Here is a 15,332-nt window from a genome sequence, read left to right as displayed (position 1 = left end):
CTTGAAGTTGGCCTCCAGTGTGGTCTGCCACAGCATCATTGAGTTTACAACGAAGGTCCTCATGTTGCAGTTGATCTTGTACAGCTTCAGACATTCCTGGATCCATGTGTGTCGCATTGAGTCGTAGGCATTCCCGTAGTTGATGCAGGCGGTGCACAGGTTTGTCTGTCTGGTTTTGCAGTCTTGAGTGACTGTTCTGTCAACCAGCAGCTGGTGTTTGGCTCCTCTGGTTCCTCTGCCAATGCCTTTCTGTGTCTTTGCCATGTATTGATCCATGTACCCACTTACCTTAGCCACTATGATGCCTGACAGGAGCTTCCACGTTGTGGAGAGGCAGGTTATTGGCCAGTAGTTGGATGGAACTGATATGTATGTATATAGCATAATGATGGTCTGGTTCTTTCTTTTTTTGTTTTTTTTGAGTATCTGGATTCTTTTCCACTTTGCTCATAACCCACCTGTGTTGACGCAACATCTTTACCTGCCGTGGTATGCAGCAATGTAGGAAGTCAAACCTTCAACAACACACCCTCATGCTGACAGAAAGCACAACAGCGCTCTGGTTGTTTTGTTTTAACATTTTACTGTGTGTGTGTGTGTGTGTGTGTGTGTGTGTGTGTGTGTGTGTGTGTGTGTGTGTGTGTGTGTGTGTCTGGAGTCACGTGATTTCAAAGAAAGACCAAAGCTTCAGTGAAACAGTTGAACAGGAAGTACAGCGGTGGTACATCGATGTAAATTTTGTTCACTGAACAGGAAATATGAACCGCAGCATTAATGATAGGAGAAAATATGTTTATTTACTCTTTATTCCAGATTGTAACGGAGCTTATTTCCATCTGCACTCCCTGAAACACAGAAAATATTAAGCACACATACTGATAATGTAAAACGTCTTCAACAATTTACTAGAAAAATACTATTAAATCATTAGTAATAGTAGTTTTTTAATTACATTTTTTATTAAAAGAATAATTTGTATTTTTTGTATTTGTCAATTTTCTTTTCTCATTTATCGAAGATTTTTTTCTTTCCTTGCTGAGGAAGAGAACTACACTGTGGTGATGTTCTTGTATTTATCATATTTCTGACTAGGTTTTATTTTGTTTTAGTTTCTTAAATCTGGTTTGGTTGTTTATTAGTTCACCAGCTCAGAACTGGTCATGCAAACTTTTAATGCAGCCATTGTTATAGCACCTGTGTCAACGTTAAAGGTTCCTCTTTATGAAACAAAAGGACAAGTTTAGGTTTGTTTCTGTCTGAATGTGGGCGCGTGGAGGAGCAGGAGGCGGAGCCTTGCAGCAAACGTTTGTTTCATTCCTCTGAACCACCAACTCTGCGTTTAGGAGACATGTCTTCGTTACCACTACACATTACACTGTTTACACCACTGGTGGTCCCCCAGAAAGCTGAACTGGAAAACAAGAAACCTGTTTATCACCCTCTGGAAGAACCTGGAGACCAAATGTCCGTCTTGATGAATCACAGCACACCTCGTTTCTGTCAGGCTTGGTCCCCATTTATCAGCAAATTATGCTCCAGTCCCAACGATCCCAACCCAGAGAATCCCCAAAGCTTCAGCATCTTTGTTTTTCTCTCATACATTAAACACACATTTATTTTCTTATTTTATTTTTCATTCTCCTTTCTTCTCCATTTATTCTTGGATTGGAAAATTTAATTTAATTTGTTTTGTCTTCGCTTTTATCCATCTGTCTTTTGGTAAATAAAAAAATCTTTTTTATATGAATATATTTAATTTTAAAATGAAAACCTTTAAAACAGAACAAACATTGGTTCCACCAAACAAAACAAGCTTCTTAAGTTGGAAAAGGGTTTTGGAAGTTGAGTACTGATCTGGTCCAAAACCTCCTTATCAATAACACCCTCACACTTTCACAGGATCTCTGAAGATTAAAACACATTATATTCCATCACAGTAAAACTTACACACAGTACAGTACACACCATAAATCATCATATACTATATACATGTCTTTAAAAGATCCCCTTTTAGCCTCATATCTTTGAACTATATCATCTTTTTTCATTTGTTTAGATTTCCTGTTGATTGACATGTTTTATATAATCGTCACTGCAGCTGTTGCAGAGCTGAACTGGAAGAAACACGCTGCAGTTCACCGGCTGGATCTTTACATGGATGTTCCCGTCCGGCTGGATTTATCCCCCCCCACACACACACACACACACACACACACACACTGGAAAAGCTTCTGGATGCTGCTGGTAGTGTTTAACTTTGAACATAATTTGTTGTTATTCTCATGGCTTTTTGTGAAGAAAGCAGAATTTCATGTTGTCTTGTGTGTTCCCCCAGATTTCAACACAATGCGTCATGAATGAAGGATCAACACAAAACAATGTTGACTGATTTAATATTTAACTTTGTAACAGAAATCATTTTGAGTTTATTTATATGTTTCTTCCAACTTAGTCTTTCATCCATCATTAAACCAAGAAATTTTATTTCTGACACTCTTTCCATATTTATTTCTTCTATCACAAGTTTCTTCTTAGTGATGTTTGGTCTTTTCCTAAATATTATATATTTAGTTTATTTCAATTTAATGTTCATTTATTTACATTAAACCAACTGTTTGGTTTCTTCAGTTCATATCCAACAGTTTTCTAAAAGCTCCTGGACATAGTAACCACAACCAAACAGATGAGTTTCATCTGCAACAGAATCGTCTTCAAACTCGATGCTTCAGATTCTTCAGTCATAAAATAAATAATAATGGTCCCAAAATGAACCGTGAGGAACTCCAAACTTCATTTTTCAGTTTGACTGAACTGGTTTCTATCAGCAGACTGGTGTTTGCTCCTCCTGCACATGTTCATGACATGAAGTGTTGGATGTAACCTGTGTGAAGATGCAGATCAGCTGATGCCTGCTCTGCCCAGGACCCCTGAGCGTGTCGCCCCCTAGTGGCGGGGACCACTCATCACCTCCACCAGGGAGGTCACGTTTTACCAGCTTTGTCTGCTTGTGGTCAACATAACTCTGAATGTTTCAGACAGACATTTGTAGGAGTGGTTGGAAACGTGAAAAGGAAGGACTGCTTCAATTTTGGTGGTGATCTGGATCACCGTTTGGATCCAGGAACTTTTAAAGGATTCTTTAACACTGACAGGGTCATTGGCTCGTGGTGGAGGTTTACGCTCTCCGAGTCCGTTTCCCGTTCCTCCAGATGTGTGTACAGCAGGTCAGAGTTGGCGTCAAGGCCAAGTTGTGTTCAAAAAGCCAAAAAGTTGACTAGTAGTGTTGTAGGCCGGGTTTTGTGTGACAGCTTTAGACATGAGGTCATGTGCAACCCCTCTCATGCAGGACAGGCAGGTTCAGGGTGCAGAAGCTTCCCACCGCAGCACATGCGCAGAAGATGCTGAAGGATCAGGCCTCAGGAGCTCCTGGTTCCACTCATCATCTTCATCATCTTCCTCTTCATCAGTGCAGATACAGCTGCTTCATGTGCTGCGGCATCGTGTCCACCAGGTGGAGCTGGAGGTGTTTCCAGAACAGGAATCAGTTTCCAAAACAAAAACTTTCCTTAAACTGAAAGAAAAGAAGAGAAAAAAAAACTCCAAATAAGAAAACAACAAAGTCAGAATGAAGTGAGGATGAGGATGGTGATGATGATGATTATGGTGAGGATGGTGAGGATGAGGATGATGATGATTATGGTGAGGATGGTGAGGATGAGGATGATGATGATTATGGTGAGGATGAGGATGATGATAATTATGGTGAGGATGAGGATGATGATAATTATGGTGAGGATGAGGATGATGATAATTATGGTGAGGATGAGGATGATGATAATTATGGTGAGGATGAGGATGATGATAATTATGGTGAGGATGAGGATGATGATAATTATGGTGAGGATGAGGATGATGATAATTATGGTGAGGATGGTGAGGATGAGGATGATGATGATTATGGTGAGGATGAGGATGATGATAATTATGGTGAGGATGAGGATGATGATAATTATGGTGAGGATGAGGATGATGATAATTATGGTGAGGATGAGGATGATGATAATTATGGTGAGGATGGTGAGGATGAGGATGATGATGATTATGGTGAGGATGAGGATGATGATAATTATGGTGAGGATGAGGATGGTGAGGATTATGGTGAGGATGAGGATGATGATAATTATGGTGAGGATGAGGATGGTGATAATTATGGTGAGGATGAGGATGGTGATAATTATGGTGAGGATGAGGATGGTGAGGATTATGGTGAGGATGAGGATGAGGATGGTGAGGATGAGGATGAAGGTGAAAACCACTCCCAGTCTGTCCCGTTAAAAGCAGGAAATTATTTTTACTCATGACGGTTTTTATTCTGATTATTTTCTGTTCATATTGCTGTGTGACGTAAAGCAGGTTGAAGCACGTGAGGAGGAAGACTCTCCCTCTTCCTCCTCCCTCCCCCAGCAGCAGCAGGAGGAGGAGGAGGAGGAGCACCGGGAGATCTGGCGCAGTCTTCCTGCTGCTTCACTTCCACCTCCTGCTTCCAGGAAGACTCGACGGTTCGGACTGACCCAGAGAGACCCGGACCGGTTCTGGAGGCGATGCGGTCCGCCGAGCCGAGCCGACAGCCGCGGCGGCTCCGGGACTCCGGTTCGGCCAGAAACCCGGATCAGTAGCGGCGCAGGAGGAGGAGATGCCTCCGCGGACACTCCTCTCCTTCCCGTCGACGCGCCTCGTTGTTTCCCGACTCGCACTGACTCTTCTCTCCTCTCTGAGGGGGTTTGGTTGATTCGGACTCCGTCCACCAGGCTGCCCCCTCCATGAGAACCCAGAGTGAAAACAGGCCGGAGGGGGGGTCGGGCTGCGGCGCCATGGAGGACAAGGAGAAGCAGGTGAAGACGGCCAGGCTGTGGAGGGATGCCGCGCTGCGCTCCAGGAAGCTGCGGAGCGACCTGCGCCTCCTCACCCTCTGCTCCTCCAGCAGCCAGGTCCTCCTGCCGGAGGACGCCGCCCAGGTGGAGGCGCTGAACCTGGGGAACAACTGCCTGCAGGAGCTGCCGGACGGCCTGGGCTCCAGCCTCAGGAACCTGCGCGTCCTGGTCCTCCGCAGGAACAAGTTCAGCTCCGTTCCCAGGGGGGTGTTCGAGCTGGGCCAGCTGCTGGAGCTGGACATGAGCCACAACTGCCTGAGAGGCCTGCCTGAAGGCGTGGGCCAGCTGGGGGGGCTGAAGAAGCTGTGCATCAGCCACAACAAAGTCCAGACCCTGCCGGCTCAGATCGGCCTGCTGCAGGCTCTGGAGGAGCTGGACATCAGCTTCAACGACCTGCACGGCCTCCCCAGGTCCTTCTCCAGCCTCCTCAGCCTGCGCACGCTGGACGCAGACCACAACAAGCTCAACCAGTTCCCCCCTGAGATCCTGGCCCTGAAGGAGCTGGAGGAGCTGGACCTGTCCGGGAACAAGTTTGAGGTGTTACCGGCCGACATCATGAGGCTGAAGTCCACCAAGATCCTGTGGCTCAGCAGCCTTCACATGTCCTCCTTACCGGACTCCTTCTGCCACCTGCAGAACCTGGAGAGCCTGATGCTGGACGGGAACCACCTGACGGCGCTGCCGCCGTCCTTCAGCCGCCTGCAGAGGCTGAAAATGATCAACCTGTCCTCCAACCAGTTCCAGATCTTCCCCCAGGTTCTCCTGAGCATGGCAGGCCTGGAGGAGCTGTACCTGAGCAGGAACCAGCTGACTCACGTTCCAGAGGAGATCGGCCAGCTGGTGAAGCTGGTCAACCTCTGGCTGGACAACAACAGCATCACACGCCTGCCCGACTCCATCGTGGAGCTGGAGAAGCTGGAGGAACTGGTCTTACAGGGTAACCAGATCGCCATTCTTCCAGACCAGTTTGGGAAACTGTCTAAGGTGAATATCTGGAAGGTGAAGGACAACCCGCTCATCCAGCCGCCCTACGAGGTGTGTATGAAGGGCATCCCCTACATCGCCCTGTACCAGAAGGAGCTGGCGCAGTCGCAGCACGCCGTCAAGCCGCGCCTCAAACTGGTCCTGATGGGGATGAAGGACGCTGGGAAGACCTGGCTGAGGCAGAGCTTGGTGGGCGCCGAGCGGGACGTCCAGGCGGGCAGAGGGATCGAGGTCACCAGCTGGGTGGCGGACGCCGATCGCCACCTCTCCTTCCTGGTCTTCGATCTGTCAGGGAACCAAAACTACGACCTCATCACACCCTTCTTCCTCTCCCCCGGCGCTCTCTATGTCCTCGTCCTCAATCTCAAAACATACTCGCCCAGGAACTTCTACACCCATGTGGGCTACTACCTCCACCTGCTGTGTGCCAAGGTCCCCCACGCCGTGGTGTGCCTGGTGGGCACCCACGCGGACCTGTGTTCGGAGGCAGAGCTGGAGGAGAAGACTCTGGACATCCACCGGCAGATCGGGCTGCAGGAGAAGAGGGACACCCAGATCCTGAGGAGCCTGGCTCAGCAGGTGGACCACGCCTTGGAGCAGGGCTTCAGCGTCCGCAGCTCCAGCCCTCACGTGCTCTTCTACGGCGTCAGCGACCGCAACCTGCGGCGGCGGAAGGGCCAGCTGCAGTACCTGCTGAACCACCGGCTGCAGGTCCTGTCCCCCGTCCTGAGCGTCAGCTGCACCGAGGCGCAGAGGAACGTCCGCCGGCTGCAGGACAAGCTCATGTCCGTGGCGGACCACCGGGACATCTTCCCCAACCTCCAGCGCGTGCTGCCCAGGTCCTGGCAGATGCTGGAGGAGCTGCACTTCAAGTCCAAAGACCTGTGGCTGTCGTGGTGGAACTCGGCCCGGCTGGGCCTCCAGGCGGGACTCACCGAGGACCGGCTGCAGAGCGTCTTGTCCTACCTGCACGAGAGCGGGAAGCTGCTCTACTTTGAGGACAGTTTGACCCTGAAGGAGTACGTTTTCCACAACCTTCCACGCTTCATTGCAATCCTGAATGTCTTCTTCCAGAGGGACGAGTCCACGCTGCTGGACCGGCTGCTGTCCGAGGGGGAGCGGGGGGACAAGGGGCGGGTCAGTCTGGCTGTGGAAGACGAGAAGGGCGAGAACCTGGGGGTCACCCACCTGCAGCACCACGTGGAGGACTTCCTCCAGCACGGCCTGCTGCCCTCCAACGTGATCCGGCTGCTGCTGAGGCCGCTCATCCAGACCCAGCAGGACCTGCACCTCATCATGGAGCTCCTGGAGAAGATGGGGGTCTGCTACTGCATCAACAAACCCCGCAGCAAGCCCCTGAACGGCGCCACGGTCTGGTACAAGTTCCCCAGCTACGTCAGCAGCGCGGGGGCCTCGGCCGGCGGCAGCGCGGGGGCCTCGGCCAGCCCCCAGTTCTCCGTGGAGCAGCTCCACGTCCAGTACAGCTTCCCCTTCCTGTTCCCCCCCGGCCTCTTCACGCGCTTCAGCGTGCAGATCAACGGCCACGTGGTCCAGCGGTCGGACAGCCGGGATCAGATCCTGGCCTACCGGGGGAAGGTCCCGGTGGTGATCAGCCACCGGCCGTCTGGCGGGACGCTGCAGGAGGACACCCTGTCCATCACCAGCCACGCCTCGCTGCACAACATGTGGACGGCGTGGCAGGCCGTCACGCCGCTGGTGGAGGAGCTGAACGCGCTGCTGCAGGAGTGGCCCGGCCTGCACTACTCCGTCCACATCCTCTGCTCCAAGTGCCTGAAGAGGGGGGCGCCCAGCCCGCACGCCTTCCCGGGTAAGTTGCTGGGGGGCTGCTGGGGGGGGGGGGGCTGGGGGGGGGCTGCTGGGGGGGGGGGGAGCTGGGCGGGGCTGCTGGGGGGGGGGGCTGGGGGCGGGGGCTGGGGGGCATGGTGGTTTGCTGTTTCACTCTGTCAGGTCCTTTCAAGATGTTCGGTCCAGTTTCCCGACATTTTAGCGGCTAAATGATCTGCTGTCGGATGTTTTAGCAGTTAGATTCCTGCAGACAAACCAGGTTTAGTTTCAGTCAGAAACTAGAAACTCGGTGCCGCTCGGACCCACAGAGACCCAACTGTCTGTCCCAGCCAGCAGGCTTTCATTTATTCATATTTATCGCCTTTAAAACGAGTAAAAACTTCGTCTTCGTGTCGGTAAAACATCTCGTGACGATGATGTTGCCTAATAATCCAGCTGGGGGGGTGGGGGGGGGCGAACAGCTGAAAGTGTGTTTCCTCTCAGCCACACCCAGAGTCAGAACAAAGCCTGGGGGGGAGGGGGGCAGCAGGCGACCCCCCCCCCCTCCCGCCCTCAGGGACCTGGATAATCCCTGACCTGGTTTCTGTTCTGGGCCGCCTGGATGCTGGGCTGATGGGTCATGTGACGGGAGGAACCGGGGGGGGTCCCAGCAGCTGGTCCATGTCTGGACCAGATCTCTGGTACAGAACTGGTCCGGTCCTGGTCTGGACCAGATCTCTGGTACAGAACTGGTCCGGTCCTGGTCTGGACCAGATCTCTGGTACAGAACTGGTCCGGTCCTGGTCTGGACCAGTTCTCTATTACAGATGTCCCGATCCAGACTCGGTGGACTGGCGGTCCCGGTCCAGACTCGGTGGACTGGCGGTCCCGGTCCAGACTCGGTGGACTGGCGGTCCCGGTCCAGACTCGGTGGACTGGCGGTCCCGGTCCAGACTCGGTGGACTGCTGGTCCCGGTCCAGACTCTGTAACGGTAACCAGGCAGGTCCTTCGGCTGTTTATCGGCTCCTCTGAGCGGACCTTCTCACCTGCTATGGATCTTTCTGGCAGCAGCTTGATGCGGATCAGAACCTCAGAGACCCAACAGTCTCTGTGAGCAGACAGAACCCACACGGGTTTCTGGGTTTCCTGCTTTCGTTGGGTCCTCAAACGCACCGTCATGTTTAACTTCCTTTCCGTCTCAGAGAGTCTCGTTTGTTCTGTGTGAACTCCTAAAGGTCCAGTTTCAGAGTTCTGACTCCAGATGGAACCGGGACCTAACCGGATTCTGGATGAACGGGCTCAGATGGAGGTTCAGGCCAGTTTCTGGTTCTGGCGGTTTCTGGCGTCCTGCAGATCAGCTGACAGTTAAACCGCCGTCCAGCTTCACTGCGACTCTGTTGGTCCCAAATTAGACGGACACAGAAATAGAAGAGGTTGAGTTGATCCCGAGTCAGAGCGACGGATTATCGTCTGCAGAGACGCCGGAGAGGACGGCTGGACCTGCTGCTGTCTCAGGCAGGACCGGCCAGGAACTCTGGTCCGACGAAAGACTCCAACGCATTTGCTCAATTTTTAACTTTGGTTTTTCAGAAACAGCTTCAAGCAGATAAAATATCTTTTCATGGGAATAATAAAAATCTGTTTAATGGATAAATCACAACGTTTAACTCGGCTGTTTGTGGGACAACGTTCAGCTTGGTTACTGGGACGGGGAGGGACAGCGTTCAGCTTGGTTACTGGGACGGGGAGGGACGACGTTCAGCTTGGTTACTGGGACGGGGAGGGACAACGCTCAGCTTGGTTACTGGGACGGGGAGGGACAACGCTCAGCTTGGTTACTGGGACGGGGAGGGACGACGCTCAGCTTGGTTACTGGGACGGGGAGGGACGACGCTCAGCTTGGTTACTGGGACGGGGAGGGACAACGTTCAGCTTGGTTACTGGGACGGGGAGGGACAGCGTTCAGCTTGGTTACTGGGACGGGGAGGGACGACGCTCAGCTTGGTTACTGGGACGGGGAGGGACAACGTTCAGCTTGGTTACTGGGACGGGGAGGGACAGCGTTCAGCTTGGTTACTGGGACGGGGAGGGACAACGCTCAGCTTGGTTACTGGGACGGGGAGGGACAACGCTCAGCTTGGTTACTGGGACGGGGAGGGACAACGCTCAGCTTGGTTACTGGGACGGGGAGGGACGACGTTCAGCTTGGTTACTGGGACGGGGAGGGACAACGTTCAGCTTGGTTACTGGGACGGGGAGGGACAACGTTCAGCTTGGTTACTGGGACGGGGAGGGACGACGTTCAGCTTGGTTACTGGGACGGGGAGGGACAACGCTCAGCTTGGTTACTGGGACGGGGAGGGACAACGCTCAGCTTGGTTACTGGGACGGGGAGGGACAACGCTCAGCTTGGTTACTGGGACGGGGAGGGACAACGCTCAGCTTGGTTACTGGGACGGGGAGGGACAGCGTTCAGCTTGGTTACTGGGACGGGGAGGGACAACGCTCAGCTTGGTTACTGGGACGGGGAGGGACAACGTTCAGCTTGGTTACTGGGACGGGGAGGGACAACGCTCAGCTTGGTTACTGGGACGGGGAGGGACAGCGTTCAGCTTGGTTACTGGGACGGGGAGGGACAACGTTCAGCTTGGTTACTGGGACGGGGAGGGACAGCGTTCAGCTTGGTTACTGGGACGGGGAGGGACAACGCTCAGCTTGGTTACTGGGACGGGGAGGGACAACGCTCAGCTTGGTTACTGGGACGGGGAGGGACAACGTTCAGCTTGGTTACTGGGACGGGGAGGGACAGCGTTCAGCTTGGTTACTGGGACGGGGAGGGACAGCGTTCAGCTTGGTTACTGGGACGGGGAGGGACAGCGTTCAGCTTGGTTACTGGGACGGGGAGGGACAACGCTCAGCTTGGTTACTGGGACGGGGAGGGACAACGCTCAGCTTGGTTACTGGGACGGGGAGGGACAACGCTCAGCTTGGTTACTGGGACGGGGAGGGACAACGTTCAGCTTGGTTACTGGGACGGGGAGGGACAACGCTCAGCTTGGTTACTGGGACGGGGAGGGACAACGTTCAGCTTGGTTACTGGGACGGGGAGGGACAACGCTCAGCTTGGTTACTTGGACGGGGAGGGACAGCGCTCAGCTTGGTTACTGGGACGGGGAGGGACAACGCTCAGCTTGGTTACTGGGACGGGGAGGGACAACGCTCAGCTTGGTTACTGGGACGGGGAGGGACAACGCTCAGCTTGGTTACTGGGACGGGGAGGGACAACGTTCAGCTTGGTTACTGGGACGGGGAGGGACAACGCTCAGCTTGGTTACTGGGACGGGGAGGGACAGCGCTCAGCTTGGTTACTGGGACGGGGAGGGACAACGCTCAGCTTGGTTACTGGGACGGGGAGGGACAGCGTTCAGCTTGGTTACTGGGACGGGGAGGGACACCGTTCAGCTTGGTTACTGGGACGGGGAGGGACACCGTTCAGCTTGGTTACTGGGACGGGGAGGGACAGCGCTCAGCTTGGTTACTGGGACGGGGAGGGACAACGTTCAGCTTGGTTACTGGGACGGGGAGGGACAGCGTTCAGCTTGGTTACTGGGACGGGGAGGGACAACGTTCAGCTTGGTTACTGGGACGGGGAGGGACAACGTTCAGCTTGGTTACTGGGACGGGGAGGGACAACGTTCAGCTTGGTTACTGGGACGGGGAGGGACAACGTTCAGCTTGGTTACTGGGACGGGGAGGGACGACGTTCAGCTTGGTTACTGGGACGGGGAGGGACAACGCTCAGCTTGGTTACTGGGACGGGGAGGGACAACGCTCAGCTTGGTTACTGGGACGGGGAGGGACAACGCTCAGCTTGGTTACTGGGACGGGGAGGGACAACGCTCAGCTTGGTTACTGGGACGGGGAGGGACAACGCTCAGCTTGGTTACTGGGACGGGGAGGGACAACGTTCAGCTTGGTTACTGGGACGGGGAGGGACAACGCTCAGCTTGGTTACTGGGACGGGGAGGGACAACGCTCAGCTTGGTTACTGGGACGGGGAGGGACAGCGTTCAGCTTGGTTACTGGGACGGGGAGGGACAACGCTCAGCTTGGTTACTGGGACGGGGAGGGACAACGCTCAGCTTGGTTACTGGGACGGGGAGGGACAGCGTTCAGCTTGGTTACTGGGACGGGGAGGGACAGCGTTCAGCTTGGTTACTGGGACGGGGAGGGACAACGTTCAGCTTGGTTACTGGGACGGGGAGGGACAACGCTCAGCTTGGTTACTGGGACGGGGAGGGACAACGTTCAGCTTGGTTACTGGGACGGGGAGGGACAACGCTCAGCTTGGTTACTGGGACGGGGAGGGACAACGCTCAGCTTGGTTACTGGGACGGGGAGGGACAACGCTCAGCTTGGTTACTGGGACGGGGAGGGACAACGCTCAGCTTGGTTACTGGGACGGGGAGGGACAGCGTTCAGCTTGGTTACTGGGACGGGGAGGGACAACGCTCAGCTTGGTTACTGGGACGGGGAGGGACAACGCTCAGCTTGGTTACTGGGACGGGGAGGGACAGCGTTCAGCTTGGTTACTGGGACGGGGAGGGACAACGCTCAGCTTGGTTACTGGGACGGGGAGGGACAGCGTTCAGCTTGGTTACTGGGACGGGGAGGGACAACGCTCAGCTTGGTTACTGGGACGGGGAGGGACAGCGTTCAGCTTGGTTACTGGGACGGGGAGGGACAGCGTTCAGCTTGGTTACTGGGACGGGGAGGGACAACGCTCAGCTTGGTTACTGGGACGGGGAGGGACAACGTTCAGCTTGGTTACTGGGACGGGGAGGGACAGCGTTCAGCTTGGTTACTGGGACGGGGAGGGACAACGTTCAGCTTGGTTACTGGGACGGGGAGGGACAACGCTCAGCTTGGTTACTGGGACGGGGAGGGACAACGCTCAGCTTGGTTACTGGGACGGGGAGGGACAACGCTCAGCTTGGTTACTGGGACGGGGAGGGACAGCGTTCAGCTTGGTTACTGGGACGGGGAGGGACAACGCTCAGCTTGGTTACTGGGACGGGGAGGGACAACGCTCAGCTTGGTTACTGGGACGGGGAGGGACAACGCTCAGCTTGGTTACTGGGACGGGGAGGGACAACGTTCAGCTTGGTTACTGGGACGGGGAGGGACAACGCTCAGCTTGGTTACTGGGACGGGGAGGGACAACGCTCAGCTTGGTTACTGGGACGGGGAGGGACAACGCTCAGCTTGGTTGCTGGGACGGGGAGGGACAACGTTCAGCTTGGTTACTGGGACGGGGAGGGACAACGTTCAGCTTGGTTACTGGGACGGGGAGGGACAGCGTTCAGCTTGGTTACTGGGACGGGGAGGGACAACGTTCAGCTTGGTTACTGGGACGGGGAGGGACAACGTTCAGCTTGGTTACTGGGACGGGGAGGGACAACGTTCACCTTGGTTACTGGGACGGGGAGGGACAGCGTTCAGCTTGGTTACTGGGACGGGGAGGGACAACGTTCAGCTTGGTTACTGGGACGGGGAGGGACAACGCTCAGCTTGGTTACTGGGACGGGGAGGGACAACGTTCAGCTTGGTTACTGGGACGGGGAGGGACAACGTTCAGCTTGGTTACTGGGACGGGGAGGGACAACGCTCAGCTTGGTTACTGGGACGGGGAGGGACAACGCTCAGCTTGGTTACTGGGACGGGGAGGGACAACGCTCAGCTTGGTTACTGGGACGGGGAGGGACAACGCTCAGCTTGGTTACTGGGACGGGGAGGGACAACGTTCAGCTTGGTTACTGGGACGGGGAGGGACAGCGTTCAGCTTGGTTACTGGGACGGGGAGGGACAACGCTCAGCTTGGTTACTGGGACGGGGAGGGACAGCGTTCAGCTTGGTTACTGGGACGGGGAGGGACAACGCTCAGCTTGGTTACTGGGACGGGGAGGGACAACGTTCAGCTTGGTTACTGGGACGGGGAGGGACAACGTTCAGCTTGGTTACTGGGACGGGGAGGGACAACGTTCAGCTTGGTTACTGGGACGGGGAGGGACAACGTTCAGCTTGGTTACTGGGACGGGGAGGGACAACGTTCAGCTTGGTTACTGGGACGGGGAGGGACAACGCTCAGCTTGGTTACTGGGACGGGGAGGGACAACGTTCAGCTTGGTTACTGGGACGGGGAGGGACAACGTTCAGCTTGGTTACTGGGACGGGGAGGGACAACGCTCAGCTTGGTTACTGGGACGGGGAGGGACAACGCTCAGCTTGGTTACTGGGACGGGGAGGGACAACGCTCAGCTTGGTTACTGGGACGGGGAGGGACAACGTTCAGCTTGGTTACTGGGACGGGGAGGGACAGCGTTCAGCTTGGTTACTGGGACGGGGAGGGACAGCGTTCAGCTTGGTTACTGGGACGGGGAGGGACAGCGTTCAGCTTGGTTACTGGGACGGGGAGGGACAACGCTCAGCTTGGTTACTGGGACGGGGAGGGACAACGCTCAGCTTGGTTGCTGGGACGGGGAGGGACGACGTTCAGCTTGGTTACTGGGACGGGGAGGGACAACGCTCAGCTTGGTTACTGGGACGGGGAGGGACAACGTTCAGCTTGGTTACTGGGACGGGGAGGGACAACGTTCAGCTTGGTTACTGGGACGGGGAGGGACAGCGTTCAGCTTGGTTACTGGGACGGGGAGGGACAACGTTCAGCTTGGTTACTGGGACGGGGAGGGACAACGTTCAGCTTGGTTACTGGGACGGGGAGGGACGACGCTCAGCTTGGTTACTGGGACGGGGAGGGACGACGCTCAGCTTGGTTACTGGGACGGGGAGGGACGACGTTCAGCTTGGTTACTGGGACGGGGAGGGACAACGCTCAGCTTGGTTACTGGGACGGGGAGGGACAACGCTCAGCTTGGTTACTGGGACGGGGAGGGACAACGCTCAGCTTGGTTACTGGGACGGGGAGGGACAGCGTTCAGCTTGGTTACTGGGACGGGGAGGGACAACGCTCAGCTTGGTTACTGGGACGGGGAGGGACAACGTTCAGCTTGGTTACTGGGACGGGGAGGGACAACGTTCAGCTTGGTTACTGGGACGGGGAGGGACAGCGTTCAGCTTGGTTACTGGGACGGGGAGGGACAACGTTCAGCTTGGTTACTGGGACGGGGAGGGACAACGTTCAGCTTGGTTACTGGGACGGGGAGGGACAACGTTCAGCTTGGTTACTGGGACGGGGAGGGACAGCGTTCAGCTTGGTTACTGGGACGGGGAGGGACAGCGTTCAGCTTGGTTACTGGGACGGGGAGGGACAACGCTCAGCTTGGTTACTGGGACGGGGAGGGACAACGTTCAGCTTGGTTACTGGGACGGGGAGGGACAACGTTCAGCTTGGTTACTGGGACGGGGAGGGACAACGCTCAGCTTGGTTACTGGGACGGGGAGGGACAACGTTCAGCTTGGTTACTGGGACGGGGAGGGACAGCGTTCAGCTTGGTTACTGGGACGGGGAGGGACAGCGTTCAGCTTGGTTACTGGGACGGGGAGGGACAACGCTCAGCTTGGTTACTGGGACGGGGAGGGACAACGTTCAGCTTGGTTACTGGGACGGGGAG

General features: G+C 55.1%; 1 protein-coding gene across 1 annotated transcript in view; it reads left to right on the top strand.

The window, feature by feature from the left end:
• Positions 1–4,623: 4,623 nt before the first annotated feature.
• The window catches only part of mfhas1 (multifunctional ROCO family signaling regulator 1), a 28,698-nt gene continuing 17,989 nt past the window's right edge, over positions 4,624–15,332 (top strand). The window contains exon 1 of the mRNA XM_079257120.1: positions 4,624–7,743. Within this exon, the coding sequence (XP_079113246.1) occupies positions 4,821–7,743 (2,923 nt within the window). The 5' untranslated portion in view covers positions 4,624–4,820. The remainder of the gene's footprint in view (positions 7,744–15,332) is intronic.

The sequence above is a fragment of the Telmatherina bonti genome (assembly GCF_933228915.1).
Source record: "Telmatherina bonti genome assembly, chromosome: 17".
Lineage (NCBI taxonomy): Eukaryota > Metazoa > Chordata > Actinopteri > Atheriniformes > Telmatherinidae > Telmatherina > Telmatherina bonti.
The sequence above is the reverse complement of the archived record's forward strand: the minus strand, read 5'-3'. Positions and strand labels throughout refer to the sequence as shown.